Source organism: Papio anubis, chromosome 15, assembly GCF_008728515.1.
Source record: "Papio anubis isolate 15944 chromosome 15, Panubis1.0, whole genome shotgun sequence".
Taxonomy (NCBI): domain Eukaryota; kingdom Metazoa; phylum Chordata; class Mammalia; order Primates; family Cercopithecidae; genus Papio; species Papio anubis.
This window is the reverse complement of record NC_044990.1, coordinates 56,319,523-56,346,232: the sequence shown is the minus strand read 5'-3', so window position 1 is coordinate 56,346,232 and position 26,710 is coordinate 56,319,523. Positions and strand designations below refer to the sequence as shown.

General features: G+C 38.5%; 1 protein-coding gene and 1 long non-coding RNA gene across 3 annotated transcripts in view; one reads left to right on the top strand and one right to left on the bottom strand.

Annotated features, from left to right (window-relative positions):
* Positions 1-398: 398 nt before the first annotated feature.
* On the top strand, positions 399-25,371 carry EDNRB (endothelin receptor type B). 2 transcript variants are annotated; one of them, XM_003913970.4, is made up of 8 exons: positions 399-761; positions 1,552-2,085; positions 17,419-17,531; positions 17,667-17,871; positions 19,660-19,809; positions 20,207-20,340; positions 20,894-21,002; positions 22,522-25,371. In XM_003913970.4, exons 2-8 carry the CDS (start codon positions 1,603-1,605, stop codon positions 22,654-22,656), a joined length of 1,329 nt encoding a protein of 442 aa, XP_003914019.3. In that variant the 5' UTR covers positions 399-761; positions 1,552-1,602; the 3' UTR covers positions 22,657-25,371. The 2 variants fall into 2 exon arrangements, with proteins under 2 accessions (XP_003914019.3, XP_017806830.1); XM_017951341.3 differs by lacking the exon at positions 399-761 and having other exon boundaries at positions 774-2,085; positions 22,522-25,280.
* Positions 12,354-26,710, bottom strand: part of LOC103879334 — a 43,879-nt gene continuing 29,522 nt past the window's right edge. Inside the window, exon 3 of the long non-coding RNA XR_639917.4 lies at positions 12,354-12,698. This is a non-coding gene — a long non-coding RNA (uncharacterized LOC103879334). The remainder of the gene's footprint in view (positions 12,699-26,710) is intronic.

Here is a 26,710-nt window from a genome sequence, read left to right as displayed (position 1 = left end):
TATAAAAATCCCTGAGATTACCTAACACTGACACTGTGGCAGGAAGAGAGGAGAAGAGCTGTACTAGGGAAAATGAGGATTACTTGTAGTCCTCTCTTAGGGCAGTGAGAGGGCCTGGGAAGAAAAGATCGAGGTGTTCCGTGTTGGGGTTAATGTGGGCTTGAAATGAAACTTCAGAGCAAAATGAAGCAGAGCAAAGAGCAGCGCCCACAAACTAACCTTAAATATCACAGCGGCGGAACATTTACCTGAAAGAAAAGTCACACTTGGCATTAAAAGTTCAATTATCACGTTCAGTGCAGAGCCTTGTTCTAGTCTGGAGCTGCCGGGTGTCACATGGTGCGTGATGACTTGCCCTTGATTTGGGTTCATTTGAAAAGCGTAGAACTCTAACAAATAAACAGCCTTTTGGGACCTGTACCTGGACGACGACTGCCCCCTCCCTCGGGCAGCTACTACTGATGCTGTCCAGGCATCGCCCAAGGGGAAAGGTTGCAGCGGGGTCGGAAGGCGCGGGAGGAGTCTGGCGGTGATTGATGGGGAAGGGATGAATGAATAAAAGTACTTGTCTCTGATGGCAGCAGAGACCCCAGAGGCTACACTGTCTGGCATTCTCTCAGCGTTTCGTCAGAGCCAGACCCGCCTGCAGCTCAAGGGAGGCGTGCTCCTCTCCCAGAGCAGGCTGGAACCCAGCTGGGTTCCGCGTCCCGGGAAGGTGGTCTCCGTTCTTCGCTCTGCATCTGGTTTGTCAGATCCGAGAGGTAAACATTCGGGCTTGGTGTTGAATTAAAAATCATTGATTGAACCTTATCCTGGGGCTTCGGTTTGGCTTACTAGTTTGGGGTTTTAAAAAAATAAAAATAAAGCCTATAGAGAGGGCAAATTAAAATAAGGATGGGTAAAGGAAGGAGCATGAGTGTTTGAAGCCACTTGGAGGGAACAGCGGTTTCCAAGTTCCTGCTGACTTGAGAAGTCTCTGCGAGTTTCCGAATCTCCGGCGCACTCCTGGGCGCGCTGGGGGAGCTGTAGCTCAGCCAGCAGGGAGTAGCGGCTTTCATCCGCCGGGAAGAGTCTTTCGAGTTCAATCGCTGGGTACAGAGGTTCCCCTGCGGGGCAAAATGCAGAGGTTGATACAAGCCCTTGGCCTCTAGGTGCCTTAATTCCGTGGTTCCCACGCACGCTTAACTAAGACGTGTATATATTCCTCCCGGCACATGAAAGAGTTCGGAGCTTTGCCTTGGATCCCCATCACTCCCCCCCCCCCCCCCCACCCGGCACACCCCTTCCAGAACGCCCCGCCCCGCTGCATATTATTTACCCCCTCCTGGCCACGCGGGGGAAGAAAAACAGCGGAGAGGGCATTGGGAAGGAGTTTCGACCAGCGCTGGCGAGTCACGAGGGCCAAGTTCCCCACTGGCGCGGCGCGCAAACTTGAATTACTTTTGCGCGTGAATACTGGCAGAGAGGCTGCGGGCGGTACTAGGGTTTGCAGAGACGTGGCTCCGGCAACTGACCCAAGTGTCCTGTCTTCCTTTCCCTGATTGTCTCCAGGCTCTGAAACTGCGGAGCTGCCACCGGACACCCACTGGAGCAGGCAGCAGCATGCAGCCGCCGCCAAGTCTGTGCGGACGCGCCCTGGTTGCGCTGGTTCTTGCCTGCGGCTTGTCGCGGATCTGGGGAGAGGATAGAGGCTTCCCGCCTGCCAGGGCCACTCCGCTTTTGCAAACCGCAGAGATAATGACGCCACCCACTAAGACCTTATGGCCCAGGGGTTCCAACGCCAGTCTGGCGAGGTCGGTGGCACCTGCTGAGGTGCCTAAAGGAGAGAGGACGGGGGGATCTCCGCCACGCACCATCTCCCCTCCCCCGTGCCAAGGACCCATCGAGATCAAGGAGACTTTCAAATACATCAACACGGTTGTGTCCTGCCTTGTGTTCGTGCTAGGGATCATCGGGAACTCCACACTTCTGAGAATTATCTACAAGAACAAGTGCATGCGAAACGGTCCCAATATCTTGATCGCCAGCTTGGCTCTGGGAGACCTGCTGCACATCGTCATTGACATCCCTATCAATGTCTACAAGGTAAAGGGCGCCTGCTGAAATCATGGTGGGCTTGAGGAAGGGGGCCTGGCTGGAGAAGGGTGATGAGAAAGCTTGTAGAAGGAGCTTCCCTTTAGCTCTCTCTTAAGGCTCAGCCCCTCCTAAAAGTCAGTGATCTTTGGAACCAAATTCCATTTGGTTATGTCCACTCATAAAAGTCGGTAACCATTGGGATAAAATTCCATTCAGGTCTCCAGTAGCCCTCTGCGAAGCTTAGGACAAGTGTAGTCCCCAGTCTAGCAACGTTAGTATCACTTTGGGAACTTGGGACACATGAAGATTTTTCTGGCCTCACCCCAGACCTACTGAATCAGAAACTCTGGAGTGAAGCACAGTAATTTGTATTTTAACAAGCCCTTTATGTAATTATGATGAACTGTAAAGTTTGAGAACCACTAGTTCTGAAGGATCTAGTCCTTAAGTGCACCTAATAGGGTACATCCTCTAGTCAAAAGTGTGTGGTCCCAATGTCAAGAGATGGAGACCATCCTGGCTAACCCGGTGAAACCCCGTCTCTACTAAAAAATACAAAAAAAAAACTAGCCAGGCGAGGTGGCGGGCGCCTGTAATCCCAGCTACTCGGAGGCTGAGGCAGGAGAATGGCGTAAACCCGGGAGGCAGAGCTTGCAGTGAGCTGAGATCCGGCCACAGCACTCCAGCCTGGGCGATAGAGCGAGACTCTGTCTCAAAAAAAAAAAAAAAAAAGTGTGTGGTCCATGGACAGTGAGCGTTAACATTACCTGAGAGTTTGTTAGGAATCCAAGGCTAGCCCAGACTTACTAAGTTAGAATCTGCATCTTAAGATCTTCAGGTGATTCATATGCCCACTAACTTTGGGAAGCACTGTCTTGGAAGACTTTGAAAGTAGCAGATACAAAGTAGGTTTTTAGGAAATAAATGGCCTGGAAGAAAGAGATCCAGACTGGTGAGTAGGAAAAACACCGTTCACCTGCTGTGAGGGACTGTAGCTACTCTGCATTAGACATCTACAGTGGACCAAGGACTGGGTGAGATGTGTTACTTCTGTTATTCCTTCCAGCAGCCCACAAGTAGATATTACATTTAGTTTACAGCTGACTGGTAGGATGCTCAAAGTAAATGAGTGAGAGGTGGAACTAGGGATCAGACTCAAATCTGTCAGGTTCCAAAGTGCAAGCCATATGATGGCACCCCATCAATTATTTCATGGACAAGACCAAGGAGCACTCAAAATCTGTAAGGGTTTCAGTAGTTAACACTATTGTGTGATTACCATGGGCGTCAGCAGAAACACACAAAGAGCCAGGTTGCTCCAGGTTGCTTTGGAACTCCAGACACACCCCGGCACCTCTGGGCCTCAGTTTCCTCAATTCCACAATAAGGCTGCTAGTGCCCACCTACTGAAGTTTTATGGTGTTAAAAAGAAAAAAAAAGCAGCCTAAGTAAAACAGTTGGAAAATTTCAAAGACATATGAAAATATTTAAAACTTTCCCAGCAGCAGCAGCAGCAGCAGCAGCAATAGAAAGTTGCACATAAAAACACAATCACAATGTAAGGAAATGGAATTGTACTTTGCAGATTTGCCTATAGCTAGCCCTGACTTCAGTACTTCAGTACAAGGGTAAAAAAATGGAATGTAAAGTTGGGAAATGTTGTAGGGGATGCTTTGACCTATTGGCAGGAGTAGTTACCATAAGGCATGCCTGTAAATTTCCCTTCATGAATCTCTAAAAATCCTAACCCAATAGCTATATTTTAAGGGGAATTCCAAACATTTCTGAGGCTTAGCAGTGAGAGTGGATTAGGATATAGTTTTCTCTAAAGGGAATCACTCCCGGAAATGGGGGAATCAATTGAAGAAATCCTAAAATCCTGTGTGGCAATTGATTCTGATAAACTGTGAGGATGTACTTGGTTTGAGCTGAAATGGAATCTCTAAATGCAGTCACAACTCCATGAGGGTCAGAAGTGACTCTTTTACTTCTTAAGATGTCCCACAAACTAAATCTTCCCATTCTAATTTGGCAAAGGAATTTCAATTCAATTCATCAAAACTGAATTGAGAATTTTTTCAGTACAAGGTGTTGTGATAAATTTAAAATAAATCTAACAAGATCTCTTCCCAAAGGGAGATTACAATCTAGTTTTGCTAGGTTGGCACAGGATTTTATGAAAGTTCTGTTTGTGGGGTCAGGAAACCCCACATGTCTAGCCCAGTTAGAAACCTTTCTAAATCAGACAGTAGCTGAAGTGCTGTATAGAGGGTGGCATTGAGAACATTTTTTTAGTTTTGATGTATTGCCTCTAGGACAGATAGAAATCAGCTCTTCCAGAACCATCTTCTTTCCTCTGTCTGGTTAAATGAGTATTTGTGATAAACTAGAGAATTTCTGACTCCCCAAGAGGTCACACAGTTTCCTTTTCATTTCAAACTCCCTTATGATTTCCCTAGGAAGTTACATCCTTTTCCCTGAAGCCATCCAGTCTTAACATGACTGTGTTTTTACTTCTGAAATAAGCTAATGAGTCATTACAAATCTGTCCATCCAGTAACTTGTATTGGTCATAAACACATTCATCACATTGCGTTCCATCACTAAGGTCGTCGTTATTGAATCCTACCTTGTGGCCTTAGGTTTAGCTTGAGACACAATATCAGAATAATGGCTACCAGTTATGATGCACCAGGCACTTGGTTTATTTCATTAAATCACTACAACAACCCTGTAGAGGAGGTATCGTTATCATTCCTGCTTTAGATCTAGGGAAAGTACTTGTCAGAGAGGTGAAGAAGTAACTTGCCTAATGTCATACGACTACAAAGTGATGAAACTGGGCCTTCAACCCAGACCATCCAACCCAAGACCCTGCACGAAGCATGCTCAGGCACTGCATTGTCGTCTCCAACCTTGAGTATTGGTTTAGGATCTGATTTGAGAGCATTTGGTGCAAATGGGGCAAATAATACGCTATCTCACAGTAGAATACTTAGTAAACATTTTCAGAAATTAATTTGAGTCAGGATTTCTGTCTCTTGAAACCCCCTTCACCTGGTCTGTAGTGCGTAATATCAGTGGAAGTTATTCTAATGGCTTAATTTATCAAAATATATAATCCAGAACTAGTTAAAAGCCATTTATTTTCCTAAATAATTGTGGCAACATGGTTTTTTAAAAATGCATTTAGAATTTCAGAGTAGTCAGGTATGATCATTCAGAAAAAAGTAATTTAAATGAGTTATGAAGGCTATATTTAATATATCCTAATATGAGAGGCTTGAATCGAAACCAGTGATTTCTAATTTTTCTTGGTGGGGTTTTATCATTCTCTTTGAGAATTCAATATACACAATTTCAGCGGGTTGATGAAACTCTCCAACCCTCCTGTTGGCATACTAAGGGCTCAGAGGCCAAGAAATGTCAATGTGAATCTATTCCATTAATCTGGAGTTTAATAAATACAGAGTTCAGTAAAGTTGGCAAATCACAAAATGTCATAACTTATTGGAAGCTACAGTCTTCAGGCTGTGAAACTGGTGAGACTTTATCTGGAGTTGCTGCAGTGAAAGCTGAAAAGCACTGGGAAGCATGTCTGATCTGCCTGGACTGCCTCAAGGAGCTGGGTCCCTGGAAACTTTTAAGTAGAATCATACCACTCTCACAGGTCTCCTGTGTTATGGGGAAAATCCTGTGTTGAAGGCTAGGGAAGTGTCTGAGGACACTTAGCAAGTTGAGGCTGCTGTAGCACTTCAAACTCATGTAAAAATGCAGAAAATAATAAGCCTTGCTTACCTTTCTCATAGGCACACACTGGGGCTATGCCTACGTTACACAACACCAACCAGATGAACAATGAAAACTTCAAGCATCCAAAGGAGATATTTATTTAAATATATATGTATGTATACATGTACATACATTAAAATGTTAAGTTTTATAAGAATATATAGATATATAAGTAAAAAGATGACTATCACTTGGCACAGGGCATGGCACATAGCAAGCAAATGATAAATGTTTTTAAAATGTGTGTATGTGTGTGTATGTGCGTTTTGAGTATCCTTTGTTTTCCAGCTTTTGTTGTGACAAACACAACTACAAACAACATGTTTGTACATGTGACTTTGCACACATGTGTGACTACATCTAAAGGGTAAATTTTTATAACTAAAATTAGTAAGTGGAAATGTGTGTATTAAGTCAAAATTTTGAAAGATATTGCCATATTGTGCTAGAAAGTTATTCTTGTACTCTTGGTTTCAATCCCTATTTTATATAATATCTCAATATGGATATAAATGCATATTAATGTTTATCTGTAATATGTATATGGGCCACCATGCTTAATATTTACATCGTCTACATATTCACCAGAACCAAAAGCCAGTGCTTGATGTTAGGATGAATTTCTCCTTATTCACAAGCTACTTATGGTGCCCTTCCTATACCTCCTAAAATAAATGGGGTAATCTAGAATTGTTCATATGAGAGCCTGGCGCTCCACTACTAAGTTGCAGAAGCATAGATATCAAAGCTGGGTAAAAAGCGAGACAGCCGGGTGTACTTGTGGATGCTATCAATGTATTTATGTTGTTGTTTGGTTGGTTAGTTGATTTGGGAATGATATTTAACAAAACTTGGTTGTAGGTTAGGGAGAAGTTAAAAATTCTTGAGCAAATAATGAGTTCTTAACTTACTTCTGAATTTTATTAACTCCCTTTGTGTTATATTTACATGGATAACTGAGTTAATGAAGTTAGCTCTCAAATATAGCTTCCTTTATGTGTAAAGAAATTACATTTAAAAACAAACCTGCGTGCAAACTGGTAAGACGAATACCAACATCCACATTAACGAGTTCGGTAAGGATCCAAAGGTGATCAGGTGCCCAGTGGTGATGGAGAGCTAAAAATTAGTGACCCACTGGAGTGCTTCTAGATGGTTTTACAGTTAAGAACTGTAGGCTACTATTAGAGGCAAAGAGGCTGCATTCATAGTTCTGGAAGGCAAAACTGCTGATCTTTAACGTTTAACTAGTTAAGGGTGGGTACATATAACATTAAAATGCTGGTATGTCAAAATGCGGAATTGCTTCACTGAACCCACAAATGAGTTTCGAGTGAAGTGACCTTGGCAGGTAATAGACATTTTCTGCTTGTGACACACTCAGGATTATCTTTCTGAACAAATTTACCTTTTGCACTATCCTATCTTAGACTACTTCTGGTACTTCACAAGTTTATGTATAATTAACTAGTTTTGTAGTTAAAAGTAAAAGTTGATGGAACAACACCAACTTTTGAAGTTATAATTTTCCCATCAGTAAACTGAAGTATATGCATATATTCCAATCAGTAAACTGAAGCATATGCATATATAGCAACACAAGAAGTAAGGGTGTCATTGGGAGAGGAGTCTAATTTCTCCCAATTTAATAACAATGTTCTCATTTCCAGTCAAGTCACTGAAATATTTTAGTAATATTTACAGATATTTTACCGCATAAGCATTCTGAACCAAACGTGGAAACTGTATACCTTTGAGATTTATTTATGCAAAGCAAAATAATTTTTAAGGAGCAACAACTAAGCACATTTAAAGTATTAACTTTTAAAACTTGTTAATGAGGAGTCAGGCTTTTAGCTTGAATGACCTGGAATCAGTTAACAAATACAACAAATACCCTGACACCCATCTAGCATAGTGGCTGCAACTGTCAATACTACACAAATGCTTGCAGACAAATGATGCTACACATAAAACATAAGAGCAGTGGGCTTTTTCCACTCATATTTTTAACAATGTCCAAATGAAAAAAAAAAAAAAAGAAAGCTTGATTCCTTCTGTATTGAAGTATTGGTCATAGTCAGATAACAGGTTGATAGCAGAATTCAAATAAACTGGAAACTCAAGACTTCATATTCCCAGTTCACTGTTTCACATGTTGGTCAGAGATTTCTGTGACAAAATGGTCAGTAAGCACTTGGCCTTGGGCAGTGAAAGTTTCCCTAGGTTCAACTCTATGATATTTCTTGTGTTTGCCTTTGATCTGCCACTTGGTCACTCCATAAATCCAAGCCCCTATGAATGTCAAGGTAAGGTTTTCTTTCAGTATGGTAAGGCTTATCTATCAAAAGATTTACATTTCTCTTTTGCTCATTTAAAATGAGTCTTTCAACATTGAAATATTTCCATAGTTGTACAAAAGGATAACATAGCCAAGACCCTGCTGTCTCCAGGCCAGGGAGCCATGTTCTTCAATTCACAAAGAAAACCATATAAGGATATCTCTGTGTAGCTAATATGCTATAGTTGATTATTTTTAGAGAAACATGCCAAATGCTAATAAATGATTAAGTTCTTTAAAGGGTGTTGACAGATAAAGCCTGAGCTGAAATAAGATTCAAGATGTAATTTATGATGTGAAACATTCTCTTTCAGAACTTTGCACAGTTAAAAAGAGGTTGGTTATGTTTGGGAGATAGCTGGTTGTGGTGTATGGGTACACAACTTCTCTAATTTTAGACTTTTTATTATTTCCAATGCTTTTATTTTAGAGTTATTTATCATTCCCTGTAAAGCCTCTGGTGAAAATGTAAAGGAACAAGAAAACGGCCAAAATATGGTGGTGGATGGGAGAGAGGGAAAGAGAGAGGAGAAAGGGTGAAGGGAGAAGATAGAAGAGGATCATTCTTGAATCAGAAATTTATTAACAAAATTGATTGAAGCATTTCTCAAGCAAGTCTCCCCTTTTGAGGCTCAAAACTGCACTCATGCCTGCTGACCTGTGTCTTTTCTCTACTTCTCTCTTCTTCAGTTTCATTGTAGTTTCTGGAAAGGAGGAAAACTATCCTCAGAATGTTTACACTGTACGCTGTCTTCTTCCCGCTCGCTCAGTGTTTTCAGACTATTTTAATGGGCTTTCAGATTCCATAGTAATCAGACATTTTCTGATCATAGCTTATTAGTCTCCCCTAAGATATTCCACAGATAGAATTAGGCTTAGGTATGGCATGAAGTTACTTAATAGGGTTTGTTGAATTCATGTAGTTTGCAAGTCTCGTTCTGAGCCAGGAGGCGCTCAGGTTCTCATTCTTCAGTTTCTTCAGATGTCATCAGTGATAAGTCAACTAATAATAGACCAGGTTTGTGAGAGGGGTTTGTTATTTCTCTTAGTTGGATCTTTTCAAAATATGTAATATGTCGGTGAAAGTTTTAAAGCTCAAACTTTGGATATATTTTTAAATTTAGATAATAAAAGAGTACAATCAATTTCTTTCCTGGCCTGTTACAGACTTAGAAATAAATTTCTGGTAGGAAAATATATTTGAGGTAAATTTCAATTTCTCTTAAGAAATATTTTTAAAAATTGTTTTCTCTCTCTTTTCTCTTAGAGATTTTGTTTCAAGAACTTTAATTCATTTTCATAAGCCATTGTTCTATTTCAACATGTTATAGGAATCTTTCCAGAGCTTTGAAAAGGCCTCTGTTTTGTGGATGTGTGTGAAATAGATTCCCATGGACAGAACTGTTGCCTTGCACAACTCTAGGGGGCACTGTTCATATTGTAATCTATTGAGATGGCACCCCTGGGGGATAAGCTAACATTATTTCTGACCCACATATTTCTAACTCACATAGCCTAATCTTTAAGTGATTAAGTACATTTTGATGGATGCAGGGTAGAACTTGTAATTTGTATTTGTCCTTCAGGGCACAGGTGCACTGTATGTCAAGAAAAAGAAAATTCCATCCACTTGATCAGCATATTGACTCCAAATTCAAAGTTTACTTTGAACTATTTCTCTATGTACCAATACAGAAAGAGTTCTGTCATGCAAGTCCTTGAATGAAGGTGCCCTATCTCATTAAAACTCTAGTTCAAACACAGAAAAAACTCTTAACTACTACAGGAAACAGAGATAAAAACAGAATACACCCTTTCCTAGAGTTGGCAAATGCAGCCATTCCATTATTTTCCTTTTTTGACTCTTATTATGAAAACATTTATATAATGCCAGTCGTTTAAAAGAAACGTTCACAATTTATCACAGGATGGAATAGACTGCAGTCTGGCAAAGTAACCTTGGTTGTCCTCTTAATTACACCACTCACTCATCCTCTAAAACAATCATCTCTAATAATGTCCGTATGTTTACTGCATCTACTTCCACGAAACTTACAATCCCCTCCACAACTAAAGCTCTTCATAGAATCCCATTACATAGTGAGAAACAGTAGGTTCTGTTTTATATCAGGCATTGCCTTGACAAGTTTTGAATAGGAGAGAGAGGGTGGGAGAGGAATGTTTGTTGTTACCTTTTCCGGCCTGCATGGAAGAGCGGAACTCCAACGACAGTACAGCCCACCCTCAAGCCTCAATTCTAGAGTTTCTGACTCTATGTGCCAAGAAGACCTGATCATCAGGACTAGAAAATATAAATAGTAAATATACAGTCATGTCAATTGTCTAAAGAATATATGTAGAATACGAGAACTGAAAGACGCATGGCAAATGTTTTGTCATAGATGATTTCTGCCTTATGATCAAATTCATTCATTCACTCATCCGTTCATCGTTACTTAACAAGCATTGAATGAGTGACCACTATGTGCCAAGCACTGTGCTAGGCATTATAAATGTTTTAGGATATTCTGAAACAAATAAACAGTTAAAGCTCAGTGTATACTTGTAATTTAATAAAATAGAAAAAGAAAATGCTATGTATGTTTAATGAGGCGAGTGAACATTTGCTTGTGCAAGATGGTTAACTTTAGCATTTCCTGACTTTATGGGGCTTGACTCCTCCTGGCATTAATAGGGGTGTGTGTTAACAGGATTTTTTTTCTTCATTTATTATCTCAAGTATGTGATTTTTAATTAAAAAGAGAAATGAAAAATGTAAATCCCCCAGTTGGAGAGATTTTTTAGGATCCACTTCACAAAATCCTCAAATAAATAAAGAATATTTATTTCCTATTCATGCTATTTATCCTTTTAGACATTTTTTAAACTATAATATAAAAATGACTTTATAATGTAGTAGAAAAATTTATTTGGATTCTCTTGCCTTGTGTCTTTCTCAAGCAGTTGTTCCTATGTAAAGTTATAAAATTATGATCTTTCTTGAGTAGAAATCTTTTAGCCAGTATGGTCACCTCTTTTTTCAATCTAATGTTTATTTATTTCTGTTTATCATCCAAAATAAATGTTCTAGAGAAGCAATATAAGCCTTAGGGTAAAATGGGTCAGCACAAACATAGGCTATCATTTTGTCAAATGGACTCCACATTGCCAGCAGGACTGAACACTAACAACAGCTATTCAGTTAGATGAGACATCACGACATGAAAAGCAGTGCCAGTTATGTGAGTATTTGCCAACTGGCTCGTATTTGATAGATGTTAGGCAACATACATTCAACTTAATTTTAAACAGGATTTAAAATTTTAATTTATGTGAAAGGGACATAGTGTCAATATTGAACTCCAAACACCCTTTTTGCGATCAGAGAGACGCCTTTTGATTACATGTTTGAATTGTCTTCACTGTTCAGACCTTGCCCTTAAGTTATCTAATTTAATGGGGTAAAGTCCAAAGAAAAAACTAAAAATAGGGAATAAGGAATGTGTTATTGCTGGGTTTAAAGTTAGAGTTGCTTCCTCTTGCAATAAAGTGAATCCATTTCCTTTTCAGTGGGGAAAGCTGTATCGTTAGACTTCAGATTATAGATGTTAGATGTTGTTATTTTTCCCAAAGAATGATGAAGAAATGAATGTCTAAGAATCATACCCATATCTAAGAACAATCTCTCACCAAATTGTAAAGATGTCATCTTGGTTGAGAGTGAATTTTTTTTTTTTTTTTTTTGGCAAAGCTTCATAGTTTTTCCCCACCTGGGACGTTTTTTGCATTAAACAAGTGGATACCTTTATATTTTAGATAAGTTTCAAGCAATAGCTTGCCTAAAGACTTTCTTGCTAGAGGCCATTAATATGACAGAGATGAACATCAATACTGGGCATGGTTTCTGTCACAGAGTATCAGCCTTTGCTGGGTCTCCACAAAGCCTTCTGATCAGTGAGGCAGAAGGTAAGCTTTTTAGATGAAGAGCATTTAGAGTCTTGCCAAAGCCATTCTTCTCACTACAAAATAATGGAAGCAACAGTGATGCTTTTCCCACATCTTCTGTGGCCTTCCAGAACCAATAGCATCCAGTTCTGAATTGAAAGCACGAAATGCAAGCTGATAAAGGTTAATGCTCTCTCTCTTTTTTTTTTTTTTTGCAGTCTCTTTCCCTTCAAAAGTGTAGACTAGAAAACTGTAATCTCTCCGTGGTGATTACGTTTCTGACTATCTGTCTGTTGAGCTTGAAGAGCATTGTTACAATTTTCAGTTTGTGTTTCCCTGTTTTCTGTGATAGCTTGGGTCAGAGGTTGGGCTGCAGGCCTCCAGTGGTATGAAGAGCAGTAATCCAATTTCTAGGCTGAGCCAAAAACAATGGAAACCTCAAAACATGGCCTGGATTCAGTGCAGAGCTCATTTTCATCGGCCAGACTTCTTTTCCTTCAGTGGTCTGGATGCTCATTCATCTTGATTCTTCTGATAGCGGTACCTACAGGATAACAATATTACCATATTTGGAACTAATTTAAGACAGAATAGAATATTTTAAAATATCCAAATGTTTGGACATTATTTGAATAAAATAACTAGGGGCATTAGTCAGGGTTCTCCAGAGAAACAGAACCAGTGGGATAGATAGATGGAGGGATAGGTAGATAGGTAGGTAAGTAGTCAGACAGACGGATAAATAGATAATGAGGAATCAGTTTATGAGATTATAGAGGCTGAGAAGTCCCATAATCGGCCATCTGCAAGCTGCAAATGTAGGAAAGCCAGCGGTGTAATTCAATCCAAGTCCAAAGGCCTGAGAAACCAGTCTGTGGGCCAGAGGAGATGAAATGAGACATTCCAGATAGGCAGGAAGAAAAAGGGGCAAATTCCTTCTGCCTCTGCCTTTTGTTCTATTCAGACCCTCAGCAGATTGGATAATGCCCACACACCTAGGGTAAGGCAGTCTGCTGTACTGAGTCCACAAATTCATATACTAATTTCTTCCAGACACATCCTCACAGACACACCCAGAAATAATGTTTAATCGAGCAACCTGTGGCTGGTCAAGTTAACACATAAAGTTAACCATCGCACTAGGTGAGCAGAAGATTTTGCTCTGCACCTAGATATTTTACCATGATTTGACACATAGCTATAGGTTTAAAAAATAATATTTGATTTAATTCTAAACTTTTGTTGTACAATCACCTCCTTCAAAACACTGTCGGGCAGGTATTATAGTGGTTGTAAGCATAGGCTCTAGACCATCTGAGTTCAAATGTGGATCTATTACTTACTTAAGTGAGCAACCAATTGCAAGCATATTGGTTTCCTAATGAAGAGTAACAAATTACCCTACAATTTAGTGGCTTAAAACAGTAAATATTTTTTAAATCACATTGTGTCTTTGGTTTGGCAATTAAGGAGTGGCTTAGCTGGGTGGCCCTGGCTCAGGGTCTCTCAAGAAGGTACACTCAAAATCCTGGCTGGAACTGCAGTCGTCCAAGTTTGACTAAAGCTGGAGGATCCTCTTATTCACAGACCTGGCAAATTAGTGCTTGATGTTTTCAAGAGGCCTTGGTTCTTTGCCATTTGGCTTCCCCACAGAGGTGCTTGAGTGTCCTCATGACATGGCAGCTGGCCTCTCCCAGAATAAGTGACCCAAGAGAGAGAAAGCCAGTTCTTTAGGAACTAGTCTCAGACATCACACATCATCACTTTTGTCACATTGTATGCATTAAAAGCAAATCACTAAGTCCAATCCACATTCAAAGGCAGGGAAATCAGGCTTCATGTTTTGAAGGCAGAAGTAATCAATAGTAGAATATTGTCTGAATAAGTTATACCTGGCTGGTTCTAGCACAATCCTTGTAACCAGTTGGATAATTTTTATTCTTATTTCTAAGGGTAATTGGCAGTTCTTTTAAAGCTACATGAGTTCAAAGCTGGTTCAGACCTGTGGTGCACCAAGTCTCCCCCATTTCAGTAAATGACTTCACCATGCACGGGATAAACCTCTGTGAGTGTCCTGACTCCTCACATCAATTGTCCAACCCATCAGCAAGTCCTGCTAGCTAGCCCTACCCTTAAAATGAATACAGGCTATAACCCACTCTCCTCAGCCTCGGGGCACACAGGGTCCAGCTCACCACTAGTTCTCATCAGTGCTTCCTTTCTTGGCCCTACATTCTATTCTACACTGGGCAGCACAGTGATCTCTTGAAAAATATGTTAGATCATACCATTTCCCTTCTCCAAACCTTGCAATGAATTCCCTCAGAAAAGCACTTAAATTGTTCCCTCTACAACTTCATTTTCCATGCATTTGGTCTGGGTCACTCTTCTCCAGCTTTAGTAGCTAGTAGCCTCATTGCTGTACCTCCAGTTCACCAGGCTTATTTTGACCTCAGGGCATTTGCACATGCTCTTCGCATGGCTTACTGTCTTATTTCAGTCAAGTCCCTCTCCAAATGTTGTCTCTTCAAGGTGACCTTACTGAGAAGCTTATCAAGAAAACACCTTAGCCGGGCACGGTGGCTCAAGCCTGTAATCCCAGCACTTTGGGAGGCCAAGACGGGCAGATCATGAGGTCAGGAGATCGAGACCATCCTGGCTAACACGGTGAAACCCCGTCTCTACTAAAAAAAATACAAAAAACTAGCCGGGCAAGGTGGCGGGCGCCTGTAGTCCCAGCTACTCAGGAGGCTGAGGCAGGAGAATGGCGTAAACCCAGGAGGTGGAGCTTGCAGTGAGCTGAGATCCGGCCACTGCACTCGAGCCTGGGTGACAGAGCGAGACTCCGTCTCAAAAAGAAAAAAAAAAGAAAACACCTCCAATCCCACCCTCAGTCAATATGATCACAGCCTCTGTTTAACATCATTTTAAGTATGTGTGTGTTTTTTGTCTGCCTCCCTCACTAGACTGTAAACTCCATGTGAGCAGAAGTGCTCAGAATAGTGTCTGACATATAGTGAATGCTCAATAAATATTTATTGAATGAATAACTGAACAAGCATAATTAATAAGTCAGTTGATTAACCCAGAAGTCACAAGATGGAGACTATGATGGCTCACCGATGTATTTTGATAATATAATGTTATCTGAGAGGTTTTTTAAAAAAAATATGAATTGAACTTTAATAAATTATGAGATTCATATAAAAATTCCAATCTGGGTTCTTTGAAAAATCAAGAGATTTTTAGGCCGGGCGCGGTGGCTCAAGCCTGTAATCCCAGCACTTTGGGAGGCCGAGATGGGCGGATCACGAGGTCAGGAGATCGAGACCATCCTGGCTAACACGGTGAAACCCCGTCTCTACTAAAAAAAAAAAAAAAATACAAAAAAAAACTAGCCGGGCAAAGTGGCGGGTGCCTGTAGTCCCAGCTACTCGGGAGGCTGAGGCAGGAGAATGGCGTGAACCCGGGAGGCGGAACTTGCAGTGAGCTGAGATCCGGCCATTGCACTCCAGCCTGGGCGGCAGAGCGAGACTCCGTCTCAAAAAAAAAAAAAAAAAAAAAAAGAAAAATCAAGAGATTTTTGTATTTGGGGTCCCTTAGAAAAAAGTGTGTGATATCTATTGGCTGCTGCTCCTTTCAGACAAAGTTTACCCCAGACCCCACCCCACTCCCTATCATCTTCCTGACACCAATGACTTTCTGAGACCTGGCACCCTCCACTTCTCTGTGTTACCTGCCTGGCTCTGTAGGTCTTCAGGATCCTACATTAAGCATATATGATAAGTCTGCCAACTTCTGTCCCACATGTCTGTGTAAGTTTTGATATCTAATTTAGAAATGAAATTGGTCCTATGTTGAATCTCCAAGTCAAATTTATTATGAGACACACATTTTAGCCTTTGACGTCATTCTAGTTATAGAACAATCAACTCAGCTTGACAAACTCAGTAGAGTCTTCACTACTAGTGAAAGGATGGAAAGACTCCATTGTGTCTCAAAATAATTTTCACTTTTGGAAGGTTGTTTTTCAAAATATTTTTAAGACCCATGGATTTGAAATACTATTCTTTATTTTCAAAACCACATGAACATTTGATCCAGATGTTTACCTAAAGTGATTCATTTACCAGTGTGGGACACACCACATCGCCCTAAGAAAGAAAATAACCACATTTAATAATAGATGGTTGCGTAGTCTACAATCAGATAAAGAGGAATATATATGTGTATATATATACACACTGTATATATATTACATACTGTGTGTGTGTGTGTGTGTGTGTGTGTATATAAAGTAGCAATAACTATGTCTTCTTGCTCCTTATATAGCCAGTCGTTGTTATATTTTAGAGTCTATGAATCAAGCACTGTTAATATTAAACATCTGCTATGCATTAGGCACTGGTCTAGGCAGTTGTGGAGCTCATAGTCTGTCTTACACTCCAGGGATCCAGACAGAAAAAAAAACTAAGCAAACAAATAAGTTAATGTGATATGCCACAGGAATTGATAGACTATGGATAAAAAGGAAAAGAGAGTAGGGAGATAGGGATGCCTGACCAGTTATGGTATCTAATAGTGTGATCAAGGTAAGTCATGTTGAAAAGATGAAATTTGAGCAAGACCTGAAGGAGATAAGGGGCTTAACCAGGTGAATCTGTGGGGAAAGAGCCTTCTAAGATAAGGAAGGACCTAGAGTGAAAGCCCTAAGTAGAAATATGCCTGGGCTGTTCAAGCAACTGCATAGCTACTCCAACTGAATGACTGTTCAGTTAGGTAAACTGACTGCAGTGAAGAACAAGTGCATGAATGCACATGTTGTTCTGCATAGAGTACTACTTCAATAGGGAAGTCTGGTCTCCTCAGCTAAGGACTATTTATAAATCAATTTTAATTAACCCATATTTTGCTTTGGCCATGACCTGGGCATTTCAGACTCTATGACAGTATACAGGTTCAATTTTCAGGAGGAACCTAAGAGATTGGCCTAAGTTTGCTCTGATGAGGTGAGCTGAACTCTAAGCTACTATATACGCATGATGACTTCTTATAAGCTGGCTGCATTTTCATCAATCCCAACACACTTTCCTGTACCACACATATGTCGAACAATGATGCTTTTCAAAGAAGTAGTCCATGAGAAAAAGAATGACAACCAGAATTTATCCTACTCTGCATGTTAATTATGCTCCACTAAGTGATACAATTCAGAGGGCATCTTATGAAACCCCCTAACAGAGCTTCATGTCTCCTCAATGCAGCTGCTGGCAGAGGACTGGCCATTTGGAGCTGAGATGTGTAAGCTGGTACCTTTCATACAGAAAGCCTCCGTGGGAATCACTGTGCTGAGTCTATGTGCTCTGAGTATTGACAGGTAGAAGCTTCTATTTAAGCCAAGAATATTCTGAATGCTATACTATTGTTTTGCATGTTACTTAGAAAATAAGCTGTGCAATTCAATAAAACTAAGGTATGCCAGCTTAAAATACAATTCTATTTTTATCTCCAGATATCGAGCTGTTGCTTCTTGGAGTAGAATTAAAGGAATTGGGGTTCCAAAATGGACAGCAGTAGAAATTGTTTTGATTTGGGTGGTCTCTGTGGTTCTGGCTGTCCCTGAAGCCATAGGTTTTGATATGATTACGATGGACTACAAAGGAAGTTATCTGCGAATCTGCTTGCTTCATCCTGTTCAGAAGACAGCTTTCATGCAGGTAAATTTTACTTTTTTTAATTTTCCTTTCTGCTCTTGCCTTATAACTATTTAGCTATTTTTCTCGTGTTTCCCACTCCTTGGGAAACTGTTGATTTATGACTGTCCTCGGCATAAATTAAGAGTGTAGATCCAAGCACTGTGGGGTTAATGGTGACCAATGACTCAAGAGGCAAGAAGGTAGATCACTACTTCTCTAAGAATCCCCTTGCTCTCAGTGGCATGGATAAACTAAGTTCACATGAAAGAATTGATGTCAATTTATAGCTTTTCTACCCAAAGCCATGTTAGAAGTAAAATGCTTGGTGCCACAAAGTGAAAATAGCACTCAGGCAAAAGGTTTCTCAGCAAGGCAATTTACTTCTATAGAAGGGTGCGTCTCACAATGGAGCAATGGTGAAAGCATATCAGACAGGGGAGTGGGATGGGGTGTTATCCCTGATGCAGCTAGTTCCTACTGCTGCATCTTTCCCCTTTATGTAAGGTTGGACCGCACAGTCTAAGTTAATTCCAGTTGGCTATTTTAAAGAGAGCAGGGATACGAGCTGGAGTGGTGGGATGAGTAGTTTCAGCGGAAGGATGGTTACAGAGCAGGTGACTAAGGATGACTAAGGAAAGAGCAGGTGATAGAGGCTAGGAGGGGGTTGTTTACTGAAACTAGGGGCAAGGAGATGTAAAGAACGAGGGAGTTAAACTTTAAAATGCAGAACAAAGAACAGGGAAGCTGAACACACTGATGTATTGGTTCTCTGAAGAGGAATTTACTGTATCCTACAGTCCCATTAGGACTGACAGCTACTACGTAATCTGCACAAGATAGCATAGTAGTTGTCAGAGGAGTGTATGGTCCAGCAAATATTCAGATAGAAGTCACCCTGATATGGATGGAGTCTGAATGGAAAGACTCCCCTCTCTTTGTCTTTGATGCCAAAGAGAAAGCTGTCATTGCAAGAAACTCTTCATCCTGGTCATTTATTAAAGAACATTTGATTTGGGAATAGAAAAAGAATTATGATGCTGGTTTCCAGAAGATAGATCCTGAGTGTAAAAGGCTCTTCCAAACAGAATGAGTTAAGAGGCATTAATGCAAAGGGGGCTGGCCTAACTACTCCCAATAATTGTTTTCTATTGTATACACAAGGAGACTAAATAAAACTTTATGAACTGTATATATACAGGAAAAAAAAGTGCCGACTGGGTTACATAAATTCCTCTCCAACACAGATATATCTAAAGCAATATGAAAACGATAACAGAGAAGAAAAAGAATAAGAGATATGACATAAGTCAAAAGCAGCTTTTATCTTTTTGCGAGGTTAGATTTATATGTTACTGAGCTAAATGGTTAACCTAGACCTTTTCATATCTGTTTTCCCCATTAAACAAACTTGCTAAAAAGTGAGAACTTCATCTAAACACCAAGTTATCTTTACATACTTAGGTGTTACATTTCACACAAAGAATACTCTGAGGATAACTTTCTTATGTGAAGACAAAACATTGAATTACCAAATATTTCAAATTTTGCCTAACTACTTAAGTTTTTGTGCATGCTTATAACACATTGTCTTAGAGAACTGACATGTTTTTGGGAAAATTTGGGTTTTATTTAACATGACTATTTATTTGTTCAGTAAGTGTGGCCTGAAAGATTCTGCACCGTATATATAAACTGGATCTAATTTAGAAGATACTCATTCCCTGCTGAATTTTTTTTAAATTTAACATTTGTTATATAATATTTTCTTACAGAGGAGTATTAATCATAAAAATTCTCTCATCCCCCTAGTTTTACAAGACAGCAAAAGATTGGTGGCTATTCAGTTTCTATTTCTGCTTGCCATTGGCCATCACTGCATTTTTTTATACCCTGATGACCTGTGAAATGTTGAGAAAGAAAAGTGGCATGCAGATTGCTTTAAATGATCACCTAAAGCAGGTAAGAAAATACAAATATTTGATAACTCATGATTGAAATTATAATTATGAATATGAAAATGATGATGATGATGATAAACTAACATTATTATATACCAGAGCATATTTCCTTTTTCTTGCTTCTGGTAGTTTTAAATAGACAAAGAATATTTTTATATTATTTATTTAGAGATATTCTATATAATCTAAAATGATCTAGGGAGAATCTGAACTTTTTAAAGATGAATCTCTAGTCACTTCGGTTCCACTTCACATTAACTATTCCATATAAAGCTCAGTGTCCTGAGTTTTTGCATATGCCGCTGACTTTTTGTAGACAATATTAAGTGTTTCAGAAGAGAGAATGCTATAAATATAATGAGCCATCTTTTAAGGGTCAAACTATGGATTTATTTCAGAGACGGGAAGTGGCCAAAACCGTCTTTTGCCTGGTCCTTGTCTTTGCCCTCTGCTGGCTTCCCCTTCACCTCAGCAGGATTCTGAAGCTCACTCTTTATAATCAGAATGATCCCAATAGATGTGAACTTTTGAGGTAAGAAAGGCAAACTAGAAATGGTTTTGTAAACAAATGCCACTCAGAAGTGTTTCCATCAATCTGTTTTATAGGCAGAAAGAGAAACTACCATTTTTATAACCCTTAGGAAGCCAGGGAGGTTGCCAATTTTTATCTGAGGTCCTGTTGAGAGGGACAGGGAAGGGGAGGTATGAAGAACACTGGGGACAGAGAATCAGAGTTGTCAAGATGATGAGTGAGTGCCAAGGTAGAAAATGTCAGGTCCAATTCTCCAACACGATTTCTAAATTATTTCTTTTCAGCCAGCTTCAGTACTTCCAAATGAGATTTTATTTTAAAAGAGAAGAATTGGGCCTGGGAAGAAGAAATGGAGGAAAGTCAGTAGAGATGCTAGAGTTAGAGGGAGACAGAGACAGAGACAGGCAGAGAATCATTATTATCAAAGACGAGTGATAAATTTAGAACGATGGTATATTGGTATTTTTTTCATTACAAAAGCACAGAAGTCTACAATGAATACATGTTCAGAACAGCATATTTTTCAGACACATTTTGGGTTATTTTGTTGCAGCTTTCTGTTGGTATTGGACTATATTGGCATCAACATGGCCTCACTGAATTCCTGCATTAACCCAATTGCTCTGTATTTGGTGAGCAAAAGATTCAAAAACTGCTTTAAGGTAAGAGACTATCCCAAAATAAAAAGCTCTTTGTAATATGGCTCAAATATAAGCTTTCAAAACTATTAATATATCTATCCAGACAGATTTAGTAAATTATTTTATAGTTTCCCTTTTATTACATCATGGATGATTTTTTTAAATACGACTTTTGCTTATAAATCACTAAAATTAATTTTTGCCTATAAATCCTCGTCAACCACTCCCTACTGCCTCAGCCAATCAGTTACACTCATGGAATTGTTAACCAAAAAGTAATAAAAATTACATGCATTGATGTCTGATAGGCATCACATAATAAAATAAGGGCTAAACATGAATTAAAGACACTGTTCCCTGTTTTTGGTAGAGTCTGAACTTCGCAGCTGCAATTATTATTGTAACTAAATTAATTCCTTTTTTACATGGACTATGAGAATAATAAGGTAAACAAAAAAATAGTTTAGGTTTTACCTCTTTCTACCTTTTTTGTATAACAGTGATGTGCTGTTCAATGTGCAATACATATAATTCCTTCTTCAGCTACTTGCATTTTATCATCCTTCTATTCATTCACTCCTTCAACAATCTAACATGAAATAAAATATCCCCTCCCCTAATACGAAAATCATCCATTTGTCCATGGTATTTCAAGCTGAGAACGTAGCTCCCGTGTAAACACTAAGTCAGCCTATATCATTCTTCGCCCACTCATAACTCAAATTTTAGAGCTGGAAGAGAACTTCCGTCAGTATCAACACCTTCGTTTTATAGAATATAAAATCGTGGCCTTCCCATTTTCTTTTACATATAGAATGAACAGAAGACAAACAGAATGAACAAAATTTTATATTTAAAAAATTTCAAGAAAAAAATTGGATGAAGAAAACTGAGATGCTTTTGTACTATATAACCTTATTGTTTAACAATATTGAAAAGAGACATGAGAATACATGGCTGAAAAAATAGGAAAGCAGTATTAAATTAATTGACATGAAAAGATATTTATGTCACTGTCAAGTGAGAAAAAGCAGGTTAAATCTCCTCAGCAAAGTGGCTTAGAATAACTTGGGATGAGATGTGTGTGAAAGTATCTACAAGGTTATGGAGTATACATATAGTACAGTCTCACTAAAATATACTCACATTCTCAAGCACATGCACATATACATGTGTATAATTTATTTATTTCATGTATGTGCACATATTTCTGTTTTCATGGGGAAAAGTCTTGAATTATATGTTTATCAAATATTAAGAATATTTATCAAGTAACCAAGAGTAAATATCAATTAAAAGTGGCTTTCTCTTGATGAGAAATCTTAACTATGTAGTTTTTTTCTTCTCTGCATGTTTTAGTCTAAAATTATCATATGCTAATTCTGTGAGTATATTCTTTTAAGAGGGAAAATAAAAGAGCACCGAAAGACAGGGCCCAAGAACTCCTAATTATGCAAAGAAAGTCAGAACCCTGGAGAGGAGGAAGAGTTGAGAAAGGTGACTGATGTTAACATATAATGAGTTACTTTGTTTTGTACAGTCATGCTTATGCTGCTGGTGCCAGTCATTTGAAGAAAAACAGTCCTTGGAGGAAAAGCAGTCGTGCTTAAAGTTCAAAGCTAATGATCACGGATATGACAACTTCCGTTCCAGTAATAAATACAGCTCATCTTGAAAGAAGAACTATTCACTGTATTTCATTTTCTTTATATTGGACCGAAGTCATTAAAACAAAATGAAACATTTGTCAAAACAAAACAAAAAACTATGTATTTGCACAGCACACTATTAAAATATTAAGTGTAATTATTTTAACACTCATAGCTACATATGACATTTTATGAGCTGTTTACAGCATGGAAAGAAAATCAGTGGGAATTAAGAAAGCCTCATTGTGAAAGCACTTACTTTTTTATGGTTAGCACTTCAACATAGCTCTTAATAACTTCCAGGATATTCACACAACCCTTAGGCTTAAAAATGAGCTCACTCGGAATTTCTATTTAAGAGATTTATTTTTAAATCAATGTGAATCTGATACAAAGGAAGAGTAAGTCACTGTAAAACAGAACTTTTAAATGAAGCTTAAATTACCCAATTTGAAATTTTAAAATCCTTTAAAAGAACTTTTTAATTAATATTTTCACACTGCTGATCAGACTGTAATTAGATGCAAATGAGAGAGTAGTTTAGTTGCTGTATTTTTTGGACACTAGAAACATTTAAATGATCAGGAGGGAGTAACTGAAAGAACAAGGCTGTTTTTGAAAATCATTACACTCCTTTCACTAGAAGCCCAAACCTCAGCATTCTGCAATATGTAACCAACATGTTACAAACAAGCAGCATGTAACAAACTGGCACATGTGTCAGCCAAATCTAAAATATAATACTTTTAAAAAGAAAATTATTACACCCTTTACATTCAGATAAGATCAAACCTCACAAAGAGAAATAGAATGTTTGAAAGGCTGCCCCAAAAGACTTCTTTGAATCTGCCATTCACACAGCCTGTGAAGAAAATACTATCTACAAATTTTTCAGGATTATTAAAATCTTCTTCTTTCACTATTGTAGCTTAAACTCTGTTTGGTTTTGTCATCCGTAAATACTTAGCTACATACACTGCATGTAGACGATTAAACGAGGGCGGGCCCTGTGTTCATAGTTTTACAATGGAGAGATGCCAGTGACCTCATAATAGAGACTGTGAACTGCCTGGTGCGATGTCCACATGACAAGGGGGCAGGTAGCACCCTCTCTCACCCATGCTGTAGTTAAAATGGTTTCTAGCATATGTATAATGCTGTAGTTAAAACACTGTTTTGCAAAATCATACAGATTAGTACATTTAATGGCTACCTGTAAAGCTTATTACTAGTTTTTGTATTATTTTTGTAAATAGCCAATAGAAAAGTGTGCTTGACGTGGTGCTTTTCTTTCACTTAGAGGCAAAACTGCTTTTTGAGACTGTAAGAACCTCTTAGCTTTGTGCGTTCCTGCCTAATTTTTAAATCTTCTAAGCAAAGTGCCTTAGAATAGCTTGGGATGAGATGTGTGTGAAAGTATGTACAAGAGAAAACGGAAGAGAGAGGAAATGAGGTGGGGTGAGAGGAAACTCATGGGGACAGATTCCCATTCTTAGCCTAACGTTCGTCATTGCCTCGTCACATCAATGCAAAAGGTCCTGATTTTGTTCCAGCAAAACACAGTGCAATGTTCTCAGAGTGACTTTAGAAATAAATTGGGCCCAAGAGCTTTAACTCGGTCTTAAAATATGCCCAAATTTTTACTTTTTTTTTCTTTTAGTAAACTGGGCCACATGTTGGAAATAAGCTAGTAATGTTGTTTTCTGTCAATATCGAATGTGATGGTGCAGTAAACCAAAACCCAACAATGTGGCCAGAAAGAAAGAGCAATAATGATTAATTCACATGCCATGTGGATTCTATTTATAAATCACCCACAAACTTGTTTTTTAATTTCATCCCAATCATTTTTTCAGAGGCCTGTTATCATAGAAGACATTTTAGACTTGCAATTTTAAATTAACTTTGAATCACTAATATTTTCACAGTTTATTAATATATTTTTATTTCTATTTAAATTTTAGATTATTTTTATTACCATGTACTGAATTTTTATATCCTGATACCCTTTCCTTCTCCATGTCAGTATCATGTTCTGTAATTATCTTACCAAATTTTGAAACTGCACACAAAAAGCATACTTGCATTATTTATAATAAAATTGCATTCAGTGGCTTTTTAAAAAAATGTTTGATTCAAAATTTTAACATACTGATAAGTAAGAAACAATAATAATTTCTTTACATACTCAAAACCAAGATAGAAAAAGGTGCTATTATTTAACTTCAAAACATGTTTCCTAGTATTAAGAACTTTAATATAGCAACAGACAAAATTATTGTTAACATGAATGTTACAGCTCAGAAGATTTATAAAAGATTTTAACCTATTTTCTCCCTTATTATCCACTGCTAATGTGGATATATGTTCAAACACCTTTTAGTATTGATAGCTTACATATGGCCAAAGGAATACAGTTTATAGTGAAACATGGGTATACTGTAGCTAACTTTATAAAACTGTAATATAACAATGTAAAAAATTATATACCTGGGGGGATTTTTTGGTTGCTTAAAGTGGCTATAGTCACTGATTTTTTTATTATGTAAGCAAAACCAATAAACTTTAGGTTGTGTTTTTTTAACAACTAGCTTATTTTTCATTGTACAGGCACTAATTCATTAAATACTAATTGACTGTTTAAAGGAAATATAAATGTGACAAGTGGACACTATTTATGTTAAATATACAATCATCAAGGAAGTATGAAGTTATTCAATTAAAATGCCACATTTCTGGTCTCTGGACTGGACTGTGTGTTTCATTGTTGTGAAGAAACAGATATACAGACATTCAACTTCCCAAGGTTGATTTTCTGGGTAATAGTTTCCACTGGCCTGTTGGGTCTTCCTTTCTTTGGTTCCCTGCCTTTGGAGCACTTCATTGTTTCATCATTATTGTACCTCAGCAAAGGCAAAAGGTTAAAATGAGGTTTAGGGATTGCTCATTGCATTTCAAAAGCTTCTTTGGAGTGTTTTCTATGTGAAAGATGGGATGAAGTTCATAAAATGCAAGGTCCCTACTTAATAAGAAACAGTGATGATAAATTTAATACGAGGCAAAATGAAATGAGCACTAAATAACTACATACTGATCGCTGCAGAAGTTCACCTGTCTGTGTCTCTCAGCATGTAATCTCTTTCTCCACCCAACAAAAATAATCCAGAATTAGCAATTGCTTTTTTTTCCCAGATAGTTAGGTCAAACCCAGCCTAGTATTCCAGAGTTTGCTATCATTTACCCCTGACCTTTCCTGGATTTCAGCTGCCTAATTTTAGCTGGCACTTCAAAATACGAATGTTCTAAATCCCAGGGGCCATGTGAGAAGTACAGAAAAGGATAACATAGGAAATACTCTCCTGAAGCAGTTGCCAAAAAGAGCCCTTGTTTTCTTGAACAGTTAGTTGTTAAGCAATAATAATAATGCCACCACAATTTATTGTAGTAAAAGTAGGCAGAATAAATATAATTTACATACGTCAAAGAAAACCAAGAGATATGCAGCTGTAAGATGTAGAAGTCCAGAAATCCAAAAATTGTAGAGGCCAAGCTTATAGAAAGCAGTGACTCTGGTGTGACTGACTGACTGGCAAACATTATTAGTCAGTCCTTGAAATGACGCACATTTAAAAATCAAAAGATTGAATAAGTATAATTAAATTTGGAAGTCCTGTTGAACACTTCCAGGATTCAAGACTCACTGGAGCAGAGGGAATAACCCTATCATGTTAGAAAGGAAGTATGTATGATCAGAAAAACACCCAAAGTCCAATAAATGTGATATCCTTGATTATGTCTGCAATTTAGTTGACCTCAAGCAAGTCAGTTAATATCTCAGAGCCTGTTTAATTATCTATTAAATATAAATATTAATATATCTACTAATTCTTACATCCAATCAATACATGTTAGTATATGTACTATATAATTTTAGTTTACCCGCCAATGTGGGCAAACTCTCACAACCCCTCTCCAGCATGCTACGGGTCAACCCTTCACCTGAACTGGCCACGTTCCTTTACTACTTTCACATTTCTTGGAATGATAGTAATTTTTCCAGTAATGTCATTAAACCCTTGT

Bases quoted from the DNA above. Each gene is read 5' to 3' on its own strand.
- EDNRB (XM_003913970.4), top strand. From the start codon at position 1,603: ATGCAGCCGCCGCCAAGTCTGTGCGGACGCGCCCTGGTTGCGCTGGTT. The intron at 2,086-17,418 runs GTAAAGGGCGCC...TCCTCAATGCAG, and splicing joins TCCCTATCAATGTCTACAAG to CTGCTGGCAGAGGACTGGCC. The intron at 17,872-19,659 runs GTAAATTTTACT...TCATCCCCCTAG, and splicing joins AGAAGACAGCTTTCATGCAG to TTTTACAAGACAGCAAAAGA.